The 23,973-nt window shown below is 40.3% G+C and overlaps 1 protein-coding gene and 1 long non-coding RNA gene across 2 annotated transcripts in view; one reads left to right on the top strand and one right to left on the bottom strand.

The window, feature by feature from the left end:
• LOC140463007 (serine incorporator 1-like) overlaps window positions 1-13,018 on the bottom strand; it is a 30,051-nt gene extending 17,033 nt beyond the window's left edge. The window contains exons 1-4 of the mRNA XM_072556596.1: window positions 12,879-13,018; window positions 4,493-4,654; window positions 1,130-1,323; window positions 400-479 (exon numbers count right to left, since the gene is read on the bottom strand). Of these exons, the coding sequence (XP_072412697.1) occupies window positions 400-479; window positions 1,130-1,323; window positions 4,493-4,654; window positions 12,879-12,917 (475 nt within the window). The 5' untranslated portion in view covers window positions 12,918-13,018. The remainder of the gene's footprint in view (window positions 1-399; window positions 480-1,129; window positions 1,324-4,492; window positions 4,655-12,878) is intronic.
• Window positions 13,019-13,040: 22 nt separating this feature from the next.
• LOC140463009 (uncharacterized) lies at window positions 13,041-22,677 on the top strand. Its single transcript, XR_011954573.1, has 3 exons — window positions 13,041-13,183; window positions 14,790-14,896; window positions 22,434-22,677. It is a non-coding gene; the product is annotated as an uncharacterized lncRNA (long non-coding RNA).
• The last annotated feature ends 1,296 nt before the right edge of the window (window positions 22,678-23,973 follow it).

Below are 23,973 nucleotides of genomic sequence, written 5' to 3'. Positions count from 1 at the left end.
TCTTGCTCTCCATCTGATCACAAATCTTCCCCTTTGTCCTGCCTCACTTCATTCACTTACTCTAAACCTATTACGTTTCTATCTTTCCTCAGCCAATCTTCAACCTGAAACATTAACACTTTTCTCTCCACATAAGCTGCCTAACCTGCTGGATGTTCTTATTACTCATTTCATGTTTCCAGCAGTAGCTTGTAGGAAGAGGCAGTTGTTTGTCAAAGTTCTAATTAAATATCAAACTTTCATTCCACTTTTTAGAATTATATTAAGTATGCATGCAAAGCAAAACTTTACACTGTACCTAGGTACATATCAGATTAATAAATCAAAGATTGTTTGTTGCTTTCTTACTAAACTAAAAAGGGAAATATTCTTCCCCTTAAAAGACAGTTATTACTCTACCTCTTGTAAAAGGTCCTTCAGGAATGTAAAAAGCTCCTACAGTAATAGCTATGATGGCAGCTATTTTGAAGAACCAGAATCTGTCAAAAATAAAAGTAACAATTAAAACTTGCAAATAGGCCAACTTTGAAAATCATTTGATTAAACCCAATCACAACTTGTAGATTCAAAGGCTACCACTTAACTTCTTAAAAACAGGTGGGTAGAATAAACAGATGTTAAAAGTGGAAAATTTTCAAACACCAATCCACGAGTTCCCGATTTAATGCAAGTCGGACAATGGGTGAGCAGCCACTAGCTTCCAGGAAACAGGATGGGCAATTAAACAATTTGACGAACAGCTTATGATTGAAGCTATTGCACATGCTTAACAGTTGTTGACCAGCAGTCAGCAAACTCAGCAAAAAAAAACCACCAAAGACAGCTTCAAAAAGAATCTGAGTTCACTCCTTCAGCTCTGAACTCATCCTCATCAGATCAAGAACAAAAACATCCCCACGATTAGGGATCAGTCACCCTATCTACCACCATCTCCATCCTCTGCTCAATCAGATACTATTTTACCTACATCCTCCATTGTGGAGATTTTAAAATAACCTTGGTCACATTAACAGGACAGATTTATTATCTGTAAGGCTGGGATTTTGATCAAGAGAAATACTTTTTCAATGAACATTTAACTTCCCTTTTACTTCATTTTCAAATTGTGAACATAAACAAGACTACTTACCCATTATGCACTGCAGCTCTGGGATCCCTGCTGGATTTCACATTGATCAAAAGCAGAGAGAAAAGAAAGAAGAAGACAGCCAATCCAAAGCAGATACGGTAAACAGACTTGTAGCTAACCAATACATTACAGTTCACGGCCCCATGAATAGTTGGAATTTGGGTACCAAAGCCATCTTCACAGAATCCCGGAATCTATCAAAAAGAAGTATTAACTTATAACTTAGGTATAATTCAACTATACATTTTCCTTTACTTCTCATTATACCAACTAAACTTTCATCTTACTGATTCTGCTTTGCCTTTTCTACTTTACTCTCTATATTTCTGCTTCTGACATAATTTTGATCATTTCTCCATCCTTTTCCAATTCTATCCATCCTTCTCGGTAGGTGATAATTGACAGCATGATGCTTGAAAGGGAAAGGAACTTCTATTGGCTAAAGGCTGCAATTTGAGAAGTTTAAAGCTAACATATTTCCTTCTTAAATCTTCACTCCCAACTTTATTAAATTCCCTACTTTATTAACTATTCCTTTTTACACCACCCCCTCACACATCTCTACATTTCTATCTTTATTTCTTTGAATGATTCAGTTAGTTCTTCAATCCTACCCCTCCACTTTGTTCCAGTCACTCACCTTGCAATTAACTTTCCCTCCAATTTCAACATCCCATTAGACATTTCCCAAAACTGGATGCCAAAAGACCAGATACCTCCTGATGCTTTAACCAGCTCAAGGTGCAAATCATCCTTAAATGACATTTACTGAGGAATTAATAATATCCATAAAGAGAACACAATGAATGCTGTATATGTACAATTAGGTATTTTAAATTCTAAGAATATTAGTGATATGCTTCCTAAATTATAGGGACCATTTATACTAATAATTCAGATATCAAGCATAAAAAGAACAAACCTAAAAAATTTGCTTGGCACCGAATCAAGAGCATGACAAGTAATGAAAATGAATAGAATTGAAGGAAAGGGGAATTGACAAGTTAACAAGGAAAACTGATACTTGGCAAAAGTTAACATTGACAGAAAATCCTGGAAATATCCAGCCATGCAACATCTATGGAGAAAAGAAAAACTTGTAATGTACTAGGTCATGTACAGGGAAGTAGGGAGGAAAGATCAAAAAGAAAAGTTTGCGTGGAAAGAATGATTAATGACGACAACATGGCAGCTCAGTGGTTAGCACTGCTGCCTCAGTGCCAGGGACCTGGGTTTGATCCCAGCCTCAGGCTACTGCCTGTGTGAAGTTTGCACATTCTCCATGTCTGTATGGGTTTCCTCCCACAGTCCAAAGATGTGCAGCTTAGATAGACCGGCCATGCTAAATGGACCATAGTGTAGGCTAGGTGGATTAACCATGGGAATGCAGAGATATAGGAGCAGGGAGTGGGTTTGGGTGAGATGCTCTTCAGAAGGTCAGTGTTGACCTGATGGGCCAAATGGCCTGCTACCACACTGTAGGGATTCTGTTCTAACTTGTCATTTCCCAAATATATTCCTAATTTTCATTCAACTCTAGGTTGAAGGTCAAAGTTATAAAACTTGGTTTCCATCCCTGTTTCAGCACTGAAACAACCATGAAGTCACTAATCACGTCTGTAATTGTAGTACACCATCTTTCCTCGTCGAGACCTATATTCAGCCTGTGACATGGCTGCCAATATCTTCATCCTCAAATGCTTATCCACTATTAGTTCAGAGGAACTGCACCTGTCTCACTCTTATCTATCCAATTATATCCAAGATACTACTTCAATGCTTTCTCATCTGCAAACCCTTTTATAATTATACAGGTAGTTCTTCTATAATGTGACAGTTGCATTCTTTGTGTAACCCTACATTATAGAGAGAAAAAACACACTTTAGAAACAGTGCTTCAAGAGTTGGTGATGTAATTGCCAACACACATTGTAAAAGTTCACTTTTTAAGAAGTGTCCCCAATGCATCAATCGTATTACAGTGAAGTTGTATTAACGAAATGTGCGCTATAGTAGAACACTTGTATGTACACATCAAACATTATAGGAAAGGTTAAGCAGGATGTTACTTCGAAATAAAACCAAGAGTAAAACTTGGGGAAGTACGTTCAAAGTGAAATGCAAGTTTAGGAATCACATCAAAGTACTTTTTTCATCCAAAAAGAAATCACAGAATAAATTTAAAAGAATATCAGCGAAACATCAGTCATGCTGAAGCATAGTAAATGGCATGGAAAGTGGTAGATTTATAATTTAAAAGATGGATAAACTAAGCTAAAGCAAATTACCTTCCTCAACTTGATGGTTATGAAAGGATTGTTCTGTTTGATATAAGTGGATACTGTTTACTCAAATTTAATTACCCATGGAACTTGGCAATGTGAGCATTTCCATATAGTTCGCAGTAAATACATTTTCAGAATTCCAAAATAGAAACATGAACGTTCGATTATGTTTGTTATGAAGCTGTAGGTGTGTATTGTACATTTGAGAGAGGAAGCTAACAAGGACTGACCGAAAGCACAAAGCGTGCTGAACAAGGTACAATGTAACACATGGTTGAAACAAATATCTGGAGTTGCGTTGCCACGGAACAAAAAAATTCAAATCTGGCCAGTTTAAATTACACCCCAGACACCAAATTCCAATCAAATTTGAATTTAGTGTTTTGATGACATCAAACCAATGAAATGATCTGATGTTTTGGGGTATAAAACCGGACACTTTGAACAGTTCGGAGGAGAACTGCCAAGAAAACCAACAATTATAGACTGCTAGCCAAACAGCTCTCTGAAAGGTATCTGTCCACAAGTTGTGCAGAAGGCTGAAGAGGAAACGGCCACCCAAGGAAACTCTACAGAAGAAAATTGACAAAGCTGACTGGTTTTGAAACGTGATTTTTTTGTACATCTTAATCAGGGTTTTTTTCAAAAAAAAACTGACCAGTATTGTAGAGTGGGAGGTAAAAGATAAGTTTAAGAGAAAGGAATTGTAAAAGGCAGTTTTAATGTTCTCTGTTGGTCTTAAAGAATAAAGTTGTTAATTTTCACTTTAAATAGTGAAATCTGGGATAGTTCTTTGCCTCTAAAATTTAAAAGATTATGGCATGAGGTGAGCTTCTGTGTCGGTTTTAAATTAGCAGTGGGGTTTAACCCAGTGTCATAATGTTTCTCATCAAAACAAAACAAATACCAAGTCAAAGTTTCCCATTCCCATTAAGCAGAAAGTACCCTATCTGCTTAACATAGGTGATGTGAACGGAATTAGTAATAGAGATAAGCAATGCCTTCTAAATGTTTTAAATTAATGCTTTCCATCAAAAGTGGAGTCCACTGCATTTAGGAATGATAATATAACACATACCTTTTTCAACTGAGTTTCCATTCCAGGTGCCAACATAATACAAGCCACAAGAGTGCCCAGAAGTAGAATGAATGCATAGATTAATCTGGTCACTGTGGAATTCTTACTGTTGGGGCAGCAGGTACACAGCAAACAAGGTGCACTGCTACACAGACATGGCACCTATGAGTAAATATTACAAACCAAATTATTAAAAGTGAACAAATCCTTATTGTAATTCATGCTGAAATATTTTTCAGCATTCTAAAATATATTTTCGCATATTACAAATCTGCATTTTACACAGGTGAAATAGCTAGTTTGGGGTCTGGAGATCTGACATTTTGGCACAGATGAGATTGACCAAAAGGTCTGTTTCTAGACTTTATAATTCTGTAACTATTTACATTCTATTAAAGAATATTAAATCAAAGAATTTGTTGCTCCTTATAACAATTATGGATCAGAAATTTCTGAAAACAGGAAGTGTTGCACTTACAGTGTACATAGATCATAAAATATCAGTAGATAAATTTAACCCTTCAAGCCTAGTCCCATCCTTTTAGCTCATGTCAAGCTAAACAGCCCTTAGTTCACTTGCATGCCATGCCTCCAATCACAGACTCATCCAAATTCCTCCTCAATGTTGGCTTTAATAGGAGATGCTTTACAAGTAAACCCCAACACCATTTCCACTTTCCTCTAAATGCTGAAACAACTTCTCACTAAAGGAGATTGTCAAGCCTCCTCAGAATCTTATGCAAGTAGTGTGGACTGCAGATGCTGGAGATCAGAGTCAAGAGTGCAGTGCTGGAAAGGCATAGCAGTTCAGGCAGCATCCGAAGAGCAGAATCGCATTTTGGGCATAAGCCCTTCATCTATATTTAATCAGACCATTCTTGATGAAGGGCTTATGCCCAAAACTTTGATTCTCCTGCTCCTCGGATGCTGCCTGACCGGTGCTTTTCCAGCACCACACACTCGACTCAATCTTATGCATCAATAAGCTCAACTCTTAATCAGCTAAACTCCAGCGAGATGGTTTAATCCTTCCTCAGGAATTCACCCCTTAAAACCAGGAAGCAGCTGTCTTAAACTTTCCTGAATTGCATCTAAAACAAGTGGATCTTTCCTTAAGGAAGGCGGCCAAAACGGTACAAAATAATCCAACAGTCTCACCAATGCAATGAAGTAGCAACAAGATTTTGCACTTACAATACTCCAACGCCCTTGCGAAAAAAAAGTATCACTCTATTTACCTTCCAAACATCTTGCTGCAACTCCATGTTAACTTCTAGTGGTTCATGACCAAGGACAACCAGATGGCTCTCTGCCCCAGAATTCTTGAGTTTCTCCTCATTTAAACCAATTTTTTTGTTCATGTCAAAGTTGACAACTGCACATTTTCCCACATTACATCCCAACTGAATTATTTTGCTCACCTATTTATCCTATATCATTTTGCAGACTCAGCAACCTCTTTACAAATTTGCTTTCTAGACTACATTTCTGTCATCTAATTTGGCTACCACACTGTTGGCCTCTTCATTTAAGTTATTAATACAAATTGTAATGAAACCCAGCATTTAGGTTGGATACAAGATGGCTTGTTCATTGAAGATAGTTGTAGAAGGTTATTTTGCTGACTAGAGATCTTCCACAAGGATGAGCACTGTTGCTTGTAACATATGTAAATGATTTGGATGAAAAATGTAGGGGGCCTGATTAGTAAGCTTGCTGACATCACAAAAATTAGAGAAAAGTCGTCAAACCATAAAGCAGGATAATCATCAGTAGAAAGTTGGACAGAGAAATGGCAAATTCTAGTTTAATCCAAATAAGTGAGAGAAGATGCATTTTGAGTTCAAATGCAAGAGGAACGTATACAATAAGTGGCAGGACCATTTGGAGCATTGACATTCAGAAGGATCCTGGAGTCCAAGTCCATAGTTTCCTGAAAGTGGCAACATAAATGAATAAGATGGTAAAGCAAGCCAACAACATGCTTACCGTCACTGGTCAGGGACCGTGACTAAAAAGACTGGCAAGTCATTTTGCAACTGCAAAAGAAAACCCTAGGCCATATTTGGAATATTGTGTGCCATTCTGGTGGCCAGACTACAGAAAGGACATGGAGCTTTGAAAAGGGTGTACAAGAGGCTTACCAGGATATTGCCTAGTTTGGACTACATTAGCTATGAAGAGAAGTTGGACAAACTTGGACTGTTTTCGCAAGAGCGAAGGTTGAGGAGCAACATGATATAGGTATATAAAGTTACAAAAGGCATAATAGAGTGGTTAGGTGGAGTCTTTTACCATGATGGAACTGTCAAATATTAGGCAACATAGATGAGAAAGGGAAAGTTTAAAGGAGATGAGAGGAGAAAGGTCTTTTTTTAAAAAAAACACAGGTGGTAAGTGATTCAAACTGCACTGCCAGGTGAGGTGGAAGAAACAGATAAGATAGCAACATTTAAGATGCACTTAGAATGCATGAACCAGCAGGAAATAGGGAAATGTCAACCACATGCAGGTAGTTGGGATCCGCTTAGAATGACATCATGGCACGCACAGACATGGTGGGCTGACGGGCCTGTCACTCTGCTGTACTGTTCAATGTTCTGTGTAAATAACTTAGCTCTGATCCCTGTGGTGCTCCACTCTTGACAGTGTATCAATGTGAAAGTTATCTATTTATCCTGATAAAATCATAGTCAAAATGGACTATCAAATTTCAAAACGTGGCTTTAACATTCAACATTTCATGGACTAAAAAAGACACGACTGACTCAAAGGGCCGCTCTGAACGCCTGACAAGCTCAGACAACTCACGCAAAATATGAACTCAGCTATTTCAGAATTTCTTCAGAACTAATCAAGGGACACTAAGAAATTTACATCTCTACTTTTACTCAGACTTACATGATTTCACCAATTGAGATGAAAAGTTAACAACATTTCATTTATGAACAGAAGCAGACCATTCCGCCCAGCAGGTCCATACTTTTGGCCTACAGCCCAAGGGTGTCTGACTCAACTATCCTCTCAAGCAGAAAGTTCCTAATCCCATCACTTACAAAATGGAAATATTTCTCCTCAACCCTCCTTCTAGCCTCCTACCTCTTACGTTAAATCCTGGTCTCATGATTATTGACCCCTCCAGTAATGGAAAAACCCCTTTCCTAACAACACTATCTACGCCCCTTAATCTTCTATCTCTCTTTCAGTTCCCCCTCAACCTTTGCTGCTCCAAGCAAAACAATCCCAGCCCATCCAATTTTCCCATATACCTCAGATGCTCTAGCTCAGGCAGCACCCTGGTAAATGTTTTCTGCATCCTCTCTAGTGCAATCACATCGTTCCTATAACATGGTGACCAGAATTGCATTCAATATTCTAATCATTTTTATATAGTTCCAGCATAGCGACCATTCTCCTTAAACCTCAGCCAAGAAAGGCAAGTATCCCACATGCCTTCTTTAACTACCTTATCTACCAGCTAAGACCTTCAGGAATCTGTAGATATGCACAGCCAGGTTTTTCGCCTTCAGTACTTTCGCGGGTCTTACAATTCATCATGTAACCTCTTCTCTTGTCAGCCCTCCACAAGAGCATCACCTCAAAAATAAAATCAAGTTTGTCAAACACAAACTTCCTTTAATAAATCAATGCTGACTATCCCTGATAAATATGTGGATGTCCAAGTACAGAAGACTAATAATTCACCACCAAGATTCAACTCACTGGCCTGGAATTTCCTGGTCTATACCTTTTGCCCATTTTTAATAATGGAGTGACATTAGTGGACCTCCAGTCCTCTGGCACTTCAGCTGTAGTCAGGTTTAAAAATTACTGCCAGGGCTCCTGATATTTCTGCCCCTGCCTCCCTCAACAACCTGGGATACATCTCATTTAGGCTTGTGGATTTATGCACTTAAGGCTGCTAAACCTTGTCATGGAGTCATACGGTCAGAAGTTACACCACACTAGGTTTAGTTCAACAGGTTTATTTGAAATCACAAGCTTTAGGAGAGTTGCTCCTTTGTCACTTCACCTGAAGCGGCTATGGTCAAAAAACTTGTGATTTCAAATAAACCTGTTGGACTGTAACCTGGTGTCATGTGACTTCGGACCTCATCATCACCTCCACATCAGTCATACAGCACAAACAGACCCTTCAGTCCAATTCATCTGTGCTGACCAAGCATCCCAACCAGACAGTTCAATTTGCCAGCATTTGGCCACTCACTCCAATCATGATTCATATGCCCATCCAGATGCCTTTTAAATACTGTAATTATACCTCCACCACTTCCTCTGGCAGCTTGTTCCATACACAAACCATCCTCTGACTGCAAAAGTTACCCCTCACGTCCTTATTAAATCTTTCCCTTCAGCTTAAAGCTATGCCTTCTGGCTTTGGACTCCCTCTGCCATAGGACAAAGACCTCATTATTCACCCTATCCATGCGCTCATGATTTCATAGACCTTGAAGGTCATTTGTCAGCCTTCAATACTGCAGGCAAACAAAAGCCCAAGCCTATTCAACTTCTCCTCATAACTTAAACCCTCCACTCCAGGCAATATCCTTGCACAGGTCGTTCTGCTATAATGCAACAGCTCTGTTCCTCTGCAATCTCGTGCTATAGTAAATTGCGCTAAGGAAAAGCAGAAAGTTTGCGTTAGGCAAACAACATCCGCAATTCAATCTCATATTGCCAACTCGTGCTGACTAAACTTGTGTTACAGCAGAACAATCTGTAAATTGTTTCTGCACCCTCTCAAGTTTAACAACATCCTTCCAATAGAAGGGCAACCAGAATTGTATACATTCCAAATGCGGTCTCATTGATGTCCTGTACATCTGCAACTCCTACATTCAATGTTCTGACCAATAAAGGCAAGCATACCAAATGCCTTCTTCACCGCCCTGTGACTCCACTTTCGAGGAACTATGAACCTGAAACACTAGGTCTCTGGTCAGCAACACTCTCCAGAGCCCTGTCATTAACTGCATAAGTGCTGTCCTGGTTTGCGTTGTCAAACTGCAACACCTCACATTTATTTATCGAAATTAATTTTGATCTGCCAGTGCTTGGCCCATTGGCCCAACTGATCAATGCCCCTTTGTATTCAATCATTTTCATTAGGAGAAAGCGAGGACTGCAGAATCTTTATCACTGTCAACTACACCACCTATTTTGGAGTCATCTGCAAACTTACTAATTAGGCCCTCCTACATTCACATACAAATAGTTTATAAAAATGATGAAAAGCAGTGGACACAACATAAATCCTTGTGGCACACCACTATTCACAGGTCTCCTGACTAAAAAGCAACCCTCTACCACCACACTGTCTCCTACATTCCAAGCAAATTTGTATGCAATTTGCTAGCTCACTCACACCTATGTGATCTAACCTTCTTACCTGTCAACCATGCAGCACCTGGTCAAACAATTAGCTGAAGTTGATACTGATGAAAGCAGAGTGGTAGATATCTATTTTCTTTGTCACCCCTTCAAAAAGCTCAATCAAGCGAATGAGACATCATTTCCCAACCATAAAGCCATGTTAACTATCCCTAATCATCCTGGCCTTTTCAAATGTATGTAAACCCTGTCCCTCAGAATTCCCTCCAACAACTTTAACCACTACTGAAGGAAGGCTCAGTCTATAGTTCCTAGGTTTCCTGATATACTTTCTTAAGTAATGGAATCAGTCTCCAGTCTTCCGGCACCTTCCCCCACAGCTGTCGATGATACAATTATCTCAGCAAGGGGCCCAGCAATTTCTTCCCGGAAACTTCCAGGGAATTCCTTTTCAGATCTCAGGGATTTATCTACCTTTATGCATTTCAAGACCTCCTCTTTTGTAAGATGAACTATTTCACGACATTACTATTTAGCCAAGCTTCCATGCCCTTTTCCACAGTAAATATTGACAAAATATTCATTGAGTATCTCACCCAAATCCTGTTATTCAACACAAGGTGGCCATGTTGATCTTTAAGAGGGTCTATTCTATCCCTACTTTTTTGCCCTTAAATGTATTTACTAGTCGCTTTTGGATTTTTCTTAACTATTTGCCAAAGTTATCTCATGTCCCCTTTCTGCTCTCCTGATTTCCCTCTTATGTACACTCCTACTGCCCTTAATATCTCCTAGCTCATATGATCACAGCTGTCTACACCTGATATTCCTCCTCCTTTTTCTTGACCAGAGCCTCAATTTCTCTATTCGTCCAGCATCCCCTACACCTGCCAGCCTTGCCCTTAACACGAACAAGAACATACAGTCTCTGAACTTCCGTGATCTCATTTTTAAAGGCTTTCCACTTCCCAGTTGGCCACTTACTTTGGGGAATAGCCTCCCCAAATTAACTTTTGGAAGTTTGTATCTAATACCATCAAAACCAGCCTTACTTCTATTTAGAACTAGCTTTTTGATCAGTTCGATCCTTTTTTATAGCGATTTTAAAACTAACAATTATAATCATTTGTCCCAAAGAGTTCCATTACTGACACCTCAGTCACTTGACCTGCCTTATTTCCCAACTGAAGATCAAATATTGCTCTTTTGGTAGGCATAAAATGAGAAAAAAAGATTTTCTTGTATATACTTAAATTTCTCCCCATCCAAGCCCTTAACACTATAACAGTCCTAGCCTATGCTTGGAAAGTTGAAATCCCTCACCATTACAGCCCAATTATTCTTAGAGGTATCTGAGATCTTCTTAATATCTCATTTTCCCACTAACTATTGGGGGACCTATTATACAACCCCAACAAGGTGATCATCCCTTTCTTATTTCTCAGTTCCACCCATGTAACAACTAGATGATCGCTCAGGAATATCTTCCATAAGTACAACCGTAATGTTATCCCTAACCAAAACAGCATTCCTCCTCCTCACTTGCCTCCTTTTCTATCCTTCCTATAGCACATGTACACCAGATTGAGTTACCAGTCATGCACATTCTTGAGCTAGATTTATGAAATAACTGTGATATTATAGTCTCATGTTGCCTGTTTTACTTGCCAGGTGTCATGTATTGAAGTAAATGTAACTTTATTGATCAATCTTCCTTATTGTTTGCCAAGCTCTTGTCTCCCTTGATGATTTGAGCCTCAGCCCTTTCTCACTCTCATTTTGGTAAGAGCTTCCAACATTAGCACCAAATCTCCCCACAAGGATATTGGCTACTAAATAATTCTCAAACACTGATGCGGACCCTTGGGCCAAATGGCCTTTTTGCACTGTACTATGAATACTTCAACTGAAACTGTTTTCACCACAGTCTCAGGCAATGCATTCCAGACCTTGACCAAGCATTTTTCATGTTGCTGTTTCTTTAACCAATTACTTAAAATCGGTCTTTTCATTGTCAAAACCTTCACAAGTGGGAATTACAGCAATTTGAGTATACTTTTATCTTGAAAATGAAGGAAACATTAATGCAGACACATTATTGTTTAAAGGACTTAGCGCCTTAAGAGCAGTTCGGTTTTGTGGGCTAACTGAATAATTCAAAAATAAAACAGATTTTACTCTAATTACTGAAGTCGATTTTATAATATGTTCACTGATGCAGAGTTACTGCAATCTGCGCAACATCGACACTGACTTTTGTATATACACAATTGAAGGTATTACACTTCCGGAGGCGCTAACTTTCAGATGCAGTGTTAACCCGACGACACCCCAAAGCTCATTCAGGAGACCCCCTGATAATAATTCAAGGGGAAACAGGACAGTTATCCCCAGCTACATAAATAGAACGCTACCGAAAAAAACATAACATCCAACGTTTGCATTAATTCTGGAAGCGTAACTTTTCCAAAGTTTTCTTGTTGAAACGTTGTCAAAATTTCCAATACGTCAATACTTGGCAAACGCCACTAAGTACGCTTTGCGGCTGCTCTACTGAAGCGCAAAAACATCACGTGACGATATAGTACAACCCGAACAGTTGCGCAATGACAATTCACTGGTTTCATTAAAGCGGGTGGGGTTTTTTTTGCCTTTGACACTCGGCGCTTTAAGGCTTCATTAAACCACAAGCGTCAACATAGACATGCGGTGGGCAGAGCGCGGCCACATACACACAGCTGCTGCGGTCTCAGCACTGACAGCGACGGGCAGAGCGGCCTCAGCCCCGCCTTGATTTCGGAAGCTTCTGGAAGTGATCTCGAGAGTGAACGAACGCAAGTAATGGCCATATTGGGCACCCATCAGCGGGAATTTAACCTGATCGTGAGCTCAGGCCCGCCGTCAGACCCCACCCCACCCCGACCCGACCCGACCCGACCCGACCCGACCCTCCAGGCTCCGGGAGCTGCCAGACACACACCACCCCCACGCGCACAGGCACTTCAAGGCCTCGCCGCTCGCATCACATTCTTACCAAGCTGGCTAGCGAGCACACCCCCAATACGGAGCCCATCGTGAGCGGCACACCGGGAGCGATCCGAATACCCGGCGAGCTTCACTATCCCTGCCTCCGAACGGCCGCGTTACCAAGCAGCGGGAACCCGCGAGCGAGTCACTACGTCAGCACGTGACTGTGACGTCGGCGAGCAGGGCACGCGCACGCGAGCGCTACCTCTGGTCCGTGGGGATTGACTGCGACGTCAGTTATAATGGGCAGGATTTGGAGATGCCGGTGCTGGACTGGGGTGCACAAAGATAAAAAAAATCACACAACACCAGGTACAATGATGGAAAAAAATAGGGTTAATATTGCTGTAGTCTATCAATGTTAGTTACCTATTTGAATTCAAATCAGGCAACTCCACTATGATTAGATGGGACATTGCCATGGTGATGAAGCAGGGATCGGTTGTCTCCATAGCTATTTCTACATTGGAAAAATGCAACGTATGGATCTGCTCAATGTTTATCTAATCCAATCATACAAAACTCAGAACATGGTGTTTAACATTAACATTAACACCAGGTTATAGTCCAACAGGTTTAATTGGAAGCACACTAGCTTTCAGAGCTCCGCTCCTTCATCAGGTGGTTGTGGAGGACACAATTATAAGGCACAGAATTTATAGCAAAAGTTTACAGTGTGACAGAACTGAAATTATACATTAAAAAAATACCTTGATTGTTTGTTGAGTCTTTGATCTGTTCAAATACCTGTTGAAAGGTCACGCTTTCAAGGTGAGAGGTGGAAAGTTTAAGGGGGATACATGTGGCAAGTACTTCACACAGAGGGTGGTGGCCAGCAGAGGTTGAAGAGGCAGGCACAGTAGATTCATTTAAGATGCGTCTGGACAGATGCATGAGTAGGTGGGGAGCAGTGGGATTCAGATGCTTAGGAATTGACCAACATGTTTAGACAGTATATTTGGGTCGGCTCAGGCTTGGAGAGCCAAAGGGCCTGTTAATGGGCTGTAAATTTTATTTGTTCTTCTTTGTTCTATCTTGATCGTTTCAGTTCTTTCGTATGTAAATCACAAAAACTTGTTTTTAAAAGTTACATTCTCAGGTTAACTGTAACAATTGGTGTTAGCCAGATAATATGTTGAAGGTGTTAGCCCCCGTGTTCTCTGTCTGTGCCATAATGTTTATACTGATTGTAATCTAAAACGTGAGATAACAGAGTCTTACATGACTTCTTGCAATTTTTGAGCAAAGTACAATGTAACTCTGCAAGTACAAATTCACCCCACAAGTGTGTATGTATATGTGTGCATGTGGCTTTGTGTGTGTGTGTATGTAGTAGTGTCTGGTGCAATGGTGGTCACCTGTAGTGTGACATGAACCCAAGGTCCCAATTGAGGCCCTCCCTATAGGTACGGAACTTAGCTATCAGCCTCTGCTCGGCCACTTTTCGCTGCTGTCTGTCCCAAAGTCCGCTTTGGAGGATGGTCACCCAAAGATCCGAGGTCGAATGTCCTGGATCACTGAAGTGTCCCCCAACTGGGAGGGAACACTCCAATCTGTTGATTGTTGTGTGGTGCCCATTCATCCATTGCCATAGCTTTTGCTCGGTTTCTCCAATGTACCATGCCTCAGGGCATCCTTGCCTGCAACATATAAGATAGACAACGTTGGCTGAGTCAATTGAGTACCTGCCACGTACATGGTGGGAGGTGTCCCCTCGTGTAATGGTGGTATCCATGTCAACACTCTGACATGTCTTGCAGCGCCTACCGTGACAGGGTTGTATAGAGTTGTCCTGAAAGCCGGGCAGCTTGCTACGAACAATGATCTGTTTGAGGTTTGGTGGTTGTTTAAAGGCAAGCAGTGGAGGTATGGGGAAGGTCTTGGCGAGGTGCTCATCCTCGTTGATAATGTGTTGCAGGTCACGAAGAACATGGAGCAGTTTTTCAGCTCCTAGGTTGCTGAAGGAAGCAAGAGAGGAAATAGCAAGAAAGGAAACAGATAGCTTTGCAGCATCCTTGAACACAGGTAAGGTCCCAGAAGACTGGCGAATTGCTAATGTTGACTCCTTGTTTAAGAAGGATAGCAAGGATAACCTAGGTAATTATTGACCAGTGAGCTTGACGTCAGTGGTAAGGAAGCAGCTGGAGAAGACACTGAGGGATAGGATCTGCTTACATTTGGAAGAAAATGGGCTTATCAGTGATAGGCAACATGGGTTTGTGCAGGGAAGGTAATGTCTTATCAAGTTAATAGAATTCTTTGAGGAAGTGACAAAGTTCATTGATGAGGGAAGGGCTGTAGATGTCATGTACATCAACTTCAGTAAGGCGTTCCATAAGGTTCCTCACGGTAGGCTGATTGAGAGAGTGAGGTCACATGGGGTCCAGGGTGTAGTCACTAGATGGATAGAGAATTGCCTAGGCAGCAGGAGAATAGTACTGGAAGGGGGTTTCTCAAAATGGAGAACTGTGACCAGTGATGTTCCACAGGGATCTGTGTTGGGATCACTGTTGTTTGTGATATACATAAATGATCTAGTATAGGTGGTCTGATTATGAAGTTTGCAGATGATACTAAGATTGGTGGAGTAGCAGATAGTGAAAGGAACTGTCAGAGAATGCAACAGAACTTAGATAGATTGGAGGGTTGGGCAGAGAAATGGCAGATGGAGTTCAATCCATGCAAATACAAGTTGATGCATTTTGGAAGATCCAATTCAAGAGCAAACTATATGGTAAATGGAAAAGTCATGGGGAAAATTGATGTACAGAGAGAGATCTGAGTGTTCAAGTCCATTGTACCCTGAAGGTGGCAACACAAGTCACTAGAGTGGTCAAGAAGACAGACAGCATGCTTTCCTTCATCGGACAGGGTATTGAGTACACAAATTGGCAGGTCATGTAACAGTTGTATCAGACTTTGGTTCGGCTGCATTTGGATTACTGCGAACAGTACTGATTGCCACATAGCCAAAAAAGTTCAGATGCTTTGGAGAAGGTGCAGAGGAGGTTCACCAGAATGTTGCCTGGTATGAAGAGCGCTGGCTATGAAGAGAGGTTGAGTAGATTAGGATTAATTTCATTAGAAAGATGGAGGTTGAGGGGGGACCTAATTGAAGTCTACAAAATCATGAGAAATATAGACATGGTCGATAGCAAAAGCTTTTTCCCAGAGTGGGGAACTGAATTATTAGCAGTCATTAGTTCAAGGTGAGAGGGAAAAAGTTTAAGGGAGATATGCATGGAAATTTCTTTAAGCAGAGGGTAGTGGTGCCTGGAACGTGTTGCCAGGGGAGATGGTAGAGGCTGGCACGATAGCGTCATTTAAGATGTATCTAGACAGATACATGAATGGGCAGGGAGTAGAGGGATACAGAAAATAGACAACTCTATACAACCCTTAGAAAATAGGCGACAGGTTTAGATAGAGGATATGGATCATTCTATTCCTGATGAAGGGCTTTTGCCCGAAACCTCATTTTTCTGCTCCTTGGCTGCTGCCTGACCTGCTGTGCTTTTCCAGCACCACTCTAATTCAGACTCAGGTTTCCAGCATCTGCAGTCCTTGTTTTTACCTAGAGGATATGGATCAGTGCAGGCTTGGATGGCCGAAGGGCCTGTTCCTGTGCTGTAATTTTCTTGCTATTTGTTCTTATACATTGTACATGCTGTTGCTAGTAAACATTGGTGATAGAGGGAGAGAATGTTTGTGAATAATCTGAATCTGGATCTGAATCTGAATATTTGTCTACCAACTTGCAGTTAGGATCACAGAAAGATACTAACAACTGTCTGAGAGAAAATAGTCTCCTTATCACTATCTTAAATAGGAGGACACTTCTTTCCTAAACTATGTGCCCTACTTTTTGTCTCTCCCACAATGGGGAAACATCCTTTCAGCAGGATGTCCCCTGCCCCCTAAGGATCTTATTTGTATGTATACAATTACCTTTCATTCTTTTAAATGAACACAGTCCAATCTGTCCAATCTTTTTTGGGAAGGAAAATGCAACATCCCAGGAATGAGTTGGGTGCAACTTCTCTGAGCTGCTTCTAATACAGTTATATCCTTTTTCAAACAAGGAGATCAAAGCTGTACATGGTACTATATACATAATCTTGCCTAGACCCTTACAACTATAATAAAGATACCAAATTAACATTCCATTCCCTTTCAATAAATGCCATTATTCTGTGCTTTTACAACTGTGATGCTTTAAAAGCTTGATATGTAATGAATCAAGAACCAGGATGTAAGTTCCTAGACCAATTAGCATGTGCAGCACTGGAAGAAGGTGGTACATGTACTTGCTTGTAACTGCAAATTATAGTTTAAGCTATTAATAAAATCTTTGAGCTTTTTAAAGTAAACGGAAGCCATGCTATTCAGTTGGCGATACTTCCAAATAATTCAAGAAAACATGCCGTGGTGTAAAACTCTAGTGATTTTCTTACATGTAAAAACAGAATACAAGGTTGAGCACCACAGGAGAAGGCCTCAGGCAAGACATGAAGGGGTAGCACAACGACCCTGGAAACAAATGTGAATACTTGATTTTATAACAAAAACAATACTTGAGCTGGAACTGGAAACAGCAATGAAAAAGAGGGGGAAAAACAATCCCCAGACATTTGATAGCATCAGTGAGATGATTATGAAATTCCCTAGGATGACTGGAAGACCACAGGTGATCTATCTAAATCTGGGTTTTTTAAACAAAGGATGGAGCTATGCTTTTTAGATTTAGCAGTTGCAGAACCAGTTAAGCAAACAGTGCAAATAAAGATAGCAATTAGAAAGGATGCAATACTGGGTCAGTTCAATCTACGTGAAGAAAATGTGACTGACAATGGTCCACAATATACAGGAACACATTTCAAAATGAAGCTAACTGATATTACACCCTTATCACAATATCTCACTTTTACCACTTTTGCTGAATGAATGCATGCACTGTTAAAGCAACATAAAGTGCAGGGTAAATAAACAAGATTTTTGTGTTCTGTTGCTGTATCTAAGGGCTAAACCTCTGGATATGGGTTTAACATTCACCAGCAGTGATCAAGTTTAGAAGGATAGTTAGGATAATCCTGCCAAGCCATCACCTATCCCAAATTCTCAGAAATACAGGACAAACATCTTGAAAAACAAGTGAGAATGAGGATGGTGTATGACCACCATGCAGATGCAGAGCTGTCTAATCTCCATGTCGGACAGAAGGCCAGGGCCATACGTCCTACACAGGGTACCTGGTTGTCAGCAGAGGGATTGAGAGAGTACATTAAATGTAGATCCTACAAAGTCACAACACAGAATAGAACAATGTTGAGGATAAATTGAAACCAGCTCAGAGCGGTACCATCCAGCAATTGTGCACAAAACACATATAAACCTGTAGTTACTTCACAAAAGTGTGGAAGATCATCAGGACAGCAATCAACTAGCAACAGCCAAGTCTCCAACACCTCTATGAATGGTGAACACTAAAGTGCGAAGTTCAAATCTCTGGATGGTTATACAATCACAAGATTGAAAAGGGTTGTCTAACCACCAAGACATTATACCAAATCTTGAACTCTACTTTTTTTAAAATTAAAACAAAATTTAAATACTTTTCAGTGTGTGTTGCTATCTAAATAATTTTGCAACTAGCCTACTGTTTATCATCCCTGGAACCAATATACAAACTGCAACAATGGAAAACCAGAACTGGCACCAACCGGAAACATCACAAACTGGAAGTTCAAAGTGGAACAGTAAAGCAGCACTTCACAGCAAGCAACTCAGCACTGATGATGTCATCTAGAAAGGGAAAAAAAAATCTCTGCCAACAAACCTACCAGCTCGGCAAACAGACCAACAATGAATGCAACCCGCTGCAGAGCTACAGATTTTCACAAAAAGTTTAGAATGTGTAATTTTATCTTGGAATATATGGGTTGTTGTTTAAGTGCTTCAAGAGGTGTTTTGCTTTAAAAGCTTGATCACACCCTCACAGAATCACTTAATACTAATGCTGCAGAAGAAGACCATTTAGCCCATCATGTCTGCACTGGCTTTCTGAGCATTTTGAATTAGTGACAGACACCTGACCACTGTAGATTATTTCTTTTTAAATAGTTATCCAATGCTCTCTCTTATTGCCTTAATTGAGCCTGCCACCTCCACACTTCCAAGCAGTGTTATGTCAGTTAGCCAAGGACTAGGATGTAAACTACAAGACCAATTGTCATGCAGTCTAGCAAGAAGAAATGTGAGTAGGAGGTTGTATTAGTGTCGATTTTCAGATCTAAGCTGCTAACAAATCTTCTTGAGCTTTTTGAAAGTAAACTGTATCCATGCTACTCAATTTGTATCAGATTATTGGTAATACAAGAAGACATAACACATCCCATTTACTTTCCTAAACATTTGCTGCACTAATATTTTGTGATTCATAAATCAAGCTACCTAGATCCCTCTGCACTACTGAGTTCTGTAATATCTACATTTAAATATTATGTAGCTTTTCTATTCTCCCTGACAAGCAGACACGTTCACATTTTCCCACATTATACACCATCTTGCAATTTTTTTTTTATTCATACACAAGATAAGGATGTTGATGGCCCCAATTGCCTTGAGGCCAATTAAGAGTCAACCTCATCACTGTGCATTTGGAGTCACATGTAGACCAGACCAGATAAGGATGGTAGTTTCTTTCCCTAAAGGACTCAGGTGGGTTTTTCTGACAATGGATTCATAGTTATCATTAGACTCTTATTTCCAATTTTTTTATTGAATTCAATTTCCACTATCTACTATGATGGGAATCAAATCAGATTAATAGTCCAGCAATAGTACCACTAGACCATCTAACTCCATTACAATACCAATATCACTGGTCAATATCCACCTTAGGATTTATAAACCTCCACACTCTCTAACATTAGACTTATTAGCACCAATGTGAAAGGGCCATAGCCATTTGTTCAACATACAAGATTGATGTAGAACACAGCAAAGCTATCCTGCAGGACAATAGCTAACCTGTTCAGATCATTGTTACAATGCACTGCGTACGTGACTGGTATTTTTCTCCAACAGGATGCTGCCTTCAGTCTAAAAAGATGTTTTGTTTACCACATTGAGCAGCATTGTGAATGAATTTTAGTGTCAATATAATGTCAAGATCATTGGCCATACATCCCAACAACTGGCTAATTGAATCAATGCGGCACTGGAAAAGCACAGCACATCAGGCAGCATCCAAGGAGCATGCAAATCAATATTTTGGTCAAAAGCCCTTTATCAGGAATGTGGGCAGAGAGAGGGGAAGGGGGCTGAGCGGTAAATAGGAGAGGGTCGGGCTGGGGGGAAGGCAGCTGAGAAGGTGATAGGTGCATGCAGGTGGGAGGTGAATGTGATAGGTTGGAGTTGATAGATGAGAAGGAAGATGGACAGGTGGGACAGTTCACGAGGGTGGCACCAAGTTGGTAGGTTGGATCTAGGATGAGGTGGGAGGAGGGGAGATGGTGAAATCGATGTTGATGCCATTTGGTTGGAGAGTCCTAAGGCAAAAGATGAGGCGTCCTTCCTCCAGGCACCAGATAACTATGATTTGGCAGTGGAGGAGGCCCAGGACTTTCTTGTCCTTGGCGGAGTGGGAAAGCAGATTGAAGTGGTCAGCCACAGGGCAGTGCAGTTGTTTGGTTACTGTGTCCCAGAGAGGTTCTCTGAAACATTCTGTGAGTTGGCGTCCTGTCTCCCCAATGTAGAGGAGACCACATTGACAGCAACAGACACAGGAGATGAGGTGTTTGGATGTGCAGGAAAATCTCTACTGGATGTGGAAGGATCTTTTGTGACCTTGGATGGAGGTGAGGGGGAGGTGTAGGTGCAGGTTTTACACCTCTTGCAGCGACAAGGGAAGGTGCTAGGAGTGGAGGGTGGGTTGGTGGGGATGTGGATCACAGGCATGCCCCTACGGTGGGGTGGGAATGGTCTCTGCAGAATACTGAGAGGGGTGGGGAGGGAAATAGATCTCTGCTGATGGGGCCTGACTGGGTGACGAAAATGGCAAAGGATGATGCGCTATACCCAGAGATTGGTGGGGTGGAAGGTGAGGAACGGGCGGGGGGGGCTGGGGGGGGTTCTATCCTTGTTGCCATTGGAGGAGTGGAATTCAAGGGAGGGGGTGTAGGAAGAGGAGGAGATGCGCTGTGCATAATAGGCAGAGTACCGACCCTACTCAACCAGTCCTAGCTCGGAAAACCCAAAACAAAACGTTTTCTTTGACATGACTCACTTGGGAGAATGCAGCAATGTTAAGCCACAAAAGTTCATGAGATATCACAACCATGGTCACAAAAACTTTAATTGAACTACCAAAATGTCCAATATACCTGATTGTCTGTTTCAGGTTCTTGGCATTAACAAGAAAATAATTAATCAATCAAACTGCTTTTCTTAACTAATAATAAACACTACTGCTAATTTATGACTATAAAATTTAATTAATACCTTTTAAAATTTCCCTCTCTCTCTCAACCACACTCACACATACAAACAAACACGCAAAAAGAAATAGACAAGGCACAAATATTACAGTGGAGAAAAAAAATGGCGCAGAGGCCACAATTATGTACCATTTGTCTTAGCCACCAATACTGGATGGATTGGTTTCACAATACTTTTTTTTTCCTTCGATGATACCACAGTGCTATATACACACAGTGTTGATCAGTCTTTAATTCACTGGGTGATTGGTTGGACCCAAGGAATTTTTTTTACCTTTGGGTGTTAAAATGATTTATATCAGCACCTCTGAGTGTAGTTTTCCAGCTCTTCCAACAGAGAATTAGAAAGAGCAACCTTACAGAGAAAGGAGATAGAGAACTTTTGATGCAGCTACTTTTGGTGGTTTTCTCACAGGCTGTATGTTAAGCTTCAGCCTGACTAATCTGAAAGTTGTTGCAAAATTGAGCTCTCCTGACCGCACAATAAATTGTGCCAATTCATTTAGTATTTGTGTCCCCAAAAAGAAGCTTTTTTTATATGTACCCACAAGCTTTACTGATTTTACTCAGTTGTAAACAAACTCTTTGCACATTCTCCCCTTTTAAAAGAAGCATTCAATTTTCTTCACTTTCATTCCAGTTCAAAAATAAAAAAGGTTGAGATCATTAGAACAATTAATTGTGATTACATACCTCACTGAACAATTTCAATTATGCTATGTATGATACTAAAAACTCATTTAAGATAACTGGCCAAATAATATAGCTATGGTATATATATGGTATTATGCTTGCTAGAAATGATCTACATTATTACAAAGTGATCTGTTCTCTACTAAAAAATATTATTAAACCTTGCAACTTTTTTCAATTACCTTGAAGCTTGGTGCATATATAGCCTTCCATTGTTTTCTCCATTATATTATAACTGAAATGGGAGGAGTGTACTGTCTCTCTCCAGTTCTTCTACTTCCCAGGTGACAGCATTAATGTAATCAAACATAAGCAGTTATTTCTCAAATCTTTATACGAGATGCTTCTCAAGGAAACACGGATTCTTCCAGGTACTGCTCAAGAGGATAATCAGTTGGATTTGCCACATGGATTTTTCCAGAAACAGGACAGATGAGCTGGGAAGCTTTTTCCTTTTAGTGGGCTGATTACCAATGACAAAACAATATCAATGTTCGCAACACCGTTCAAACTGAAAGGAAGTGAGAACTGCAGATGCTGGAGATCAGACTCGAAAAGTGTGGCACTGGAAAAGCACAGCAGATCAGGCAGCATCCGAGGAGCAGGAGACCTGATGTTTTGGACGTAAGTGCTTCATCAGGAATGTGGGGTGTGGGGTGGAAGGGGGGTTAAGAAATAAGTAGGAGAATGTGGGTTGGAGGGGAAGGTAGCTGGGAAGGCGATAGGTTAGGTGCAGGTGGGACTGATAGCGATAGGTTGGAGGAGAAGGTGGAGCGGGTAGTTGGGAAATTGAACAGTATAAATCCAATCATTAAAAAGTCATGTGAGCTACAGGGATCAAGACCAGCAATTATCTGGAACCATACGCTTTCCCAAAAATTGCCTGCTTAAAAAAGAAATCTTTTCCTTTAAAAAATATCCAGATATTTTCACAATTCTTTACAGTCAAGTGCATTAAAAAAATGAAGCTGTCATAATCAGAATTGACTTCCCAACCATTCAGCACCTTTTTGTCCTGTCATATAAATTGTTGAAATCATTCGAAATTTAGCATTCATGTATTTGCCCGAATGAGTTCAAGATGAAAGATATCAGCAACATGTCTCCCTTTTCAGCAAGATTCATGTTCTGCTCAACCAAGTGACTAACTGACCGACCTGATCTGGAATACATTGTTTGGAATCAGATTGAATAAAAACTCTTAAAAGTCAATTTGATATATGTTTGAAGAAAACAGACTTGCAGGAGTATTGAAAATATGTTCGGAAGTGGGATTAAATTGGACAGTTACTTTTAAAATGTGGTAGGACAACTTCACATTCACTTATCTGGCATTAACACAACAGGCCAACAAACTTCTTCCTTGCTACAGGATTTCACAAAAGACCAAAAATGATAGGACAAGTTTTTAATAAGTTAAATTTTCCAACAACAATTAACACTCAAAGAAATAAGACTCCAAACTTGTAATATTTAATTTTCAATGCCAGAGAAGTTGGCTACAACTATTTTAGACTTGCAATGCTATTAAAAGTGGACTTAGACAGAACTGAACTTCCTGTGCCAGTTTAGTTCATAGATACCAAAAATAAATAGCAACATCTTGCCAGTTATTGCATTTCAGTAGTGAGACAGGTTTTGATATTTTATTGAAACTAGTAGCAATGCAGCATATCTTGAATAGTCATTTTTGGATTTTCACATATAATCGTACAATTGCTGCCACCTGAAATTACTGTGACATTTACACATAATAAATAGACACTGTAAAATATATTTTGTTGTCATTTTAACTTGTCAAATGCGTTATTTGAATATTATTAATCAAGTAACTGCAACAGCTTTGAACTGTAGTAGAGATAATGGAGAACATCTACAGTTAAGTTTTTTTTGTGGTGAGGAGTTTATATA

The sequence above is a fragment of the Chiloscyllium punctatum genome, chromosome 37 (genome assembly GCF_047496795.1).
Source record: "Chiloscyllium punctatum isolate Juve2018m chromosome 37, sChiPun1.3, whole genome shotgun sequence".
NCBI classification, from domain to species: Eukaryota; Metazoa; Chordata; class Chondrichthyes; order Orectolobiformes; family Hemiscylliidae; genus Chiloscyllium; species Chiloscyllium punctatum.
Note: the sequence above shows the minus strand (reverse complement) of the source record. Positions and strands in the feature narration are given on the sequence as shown.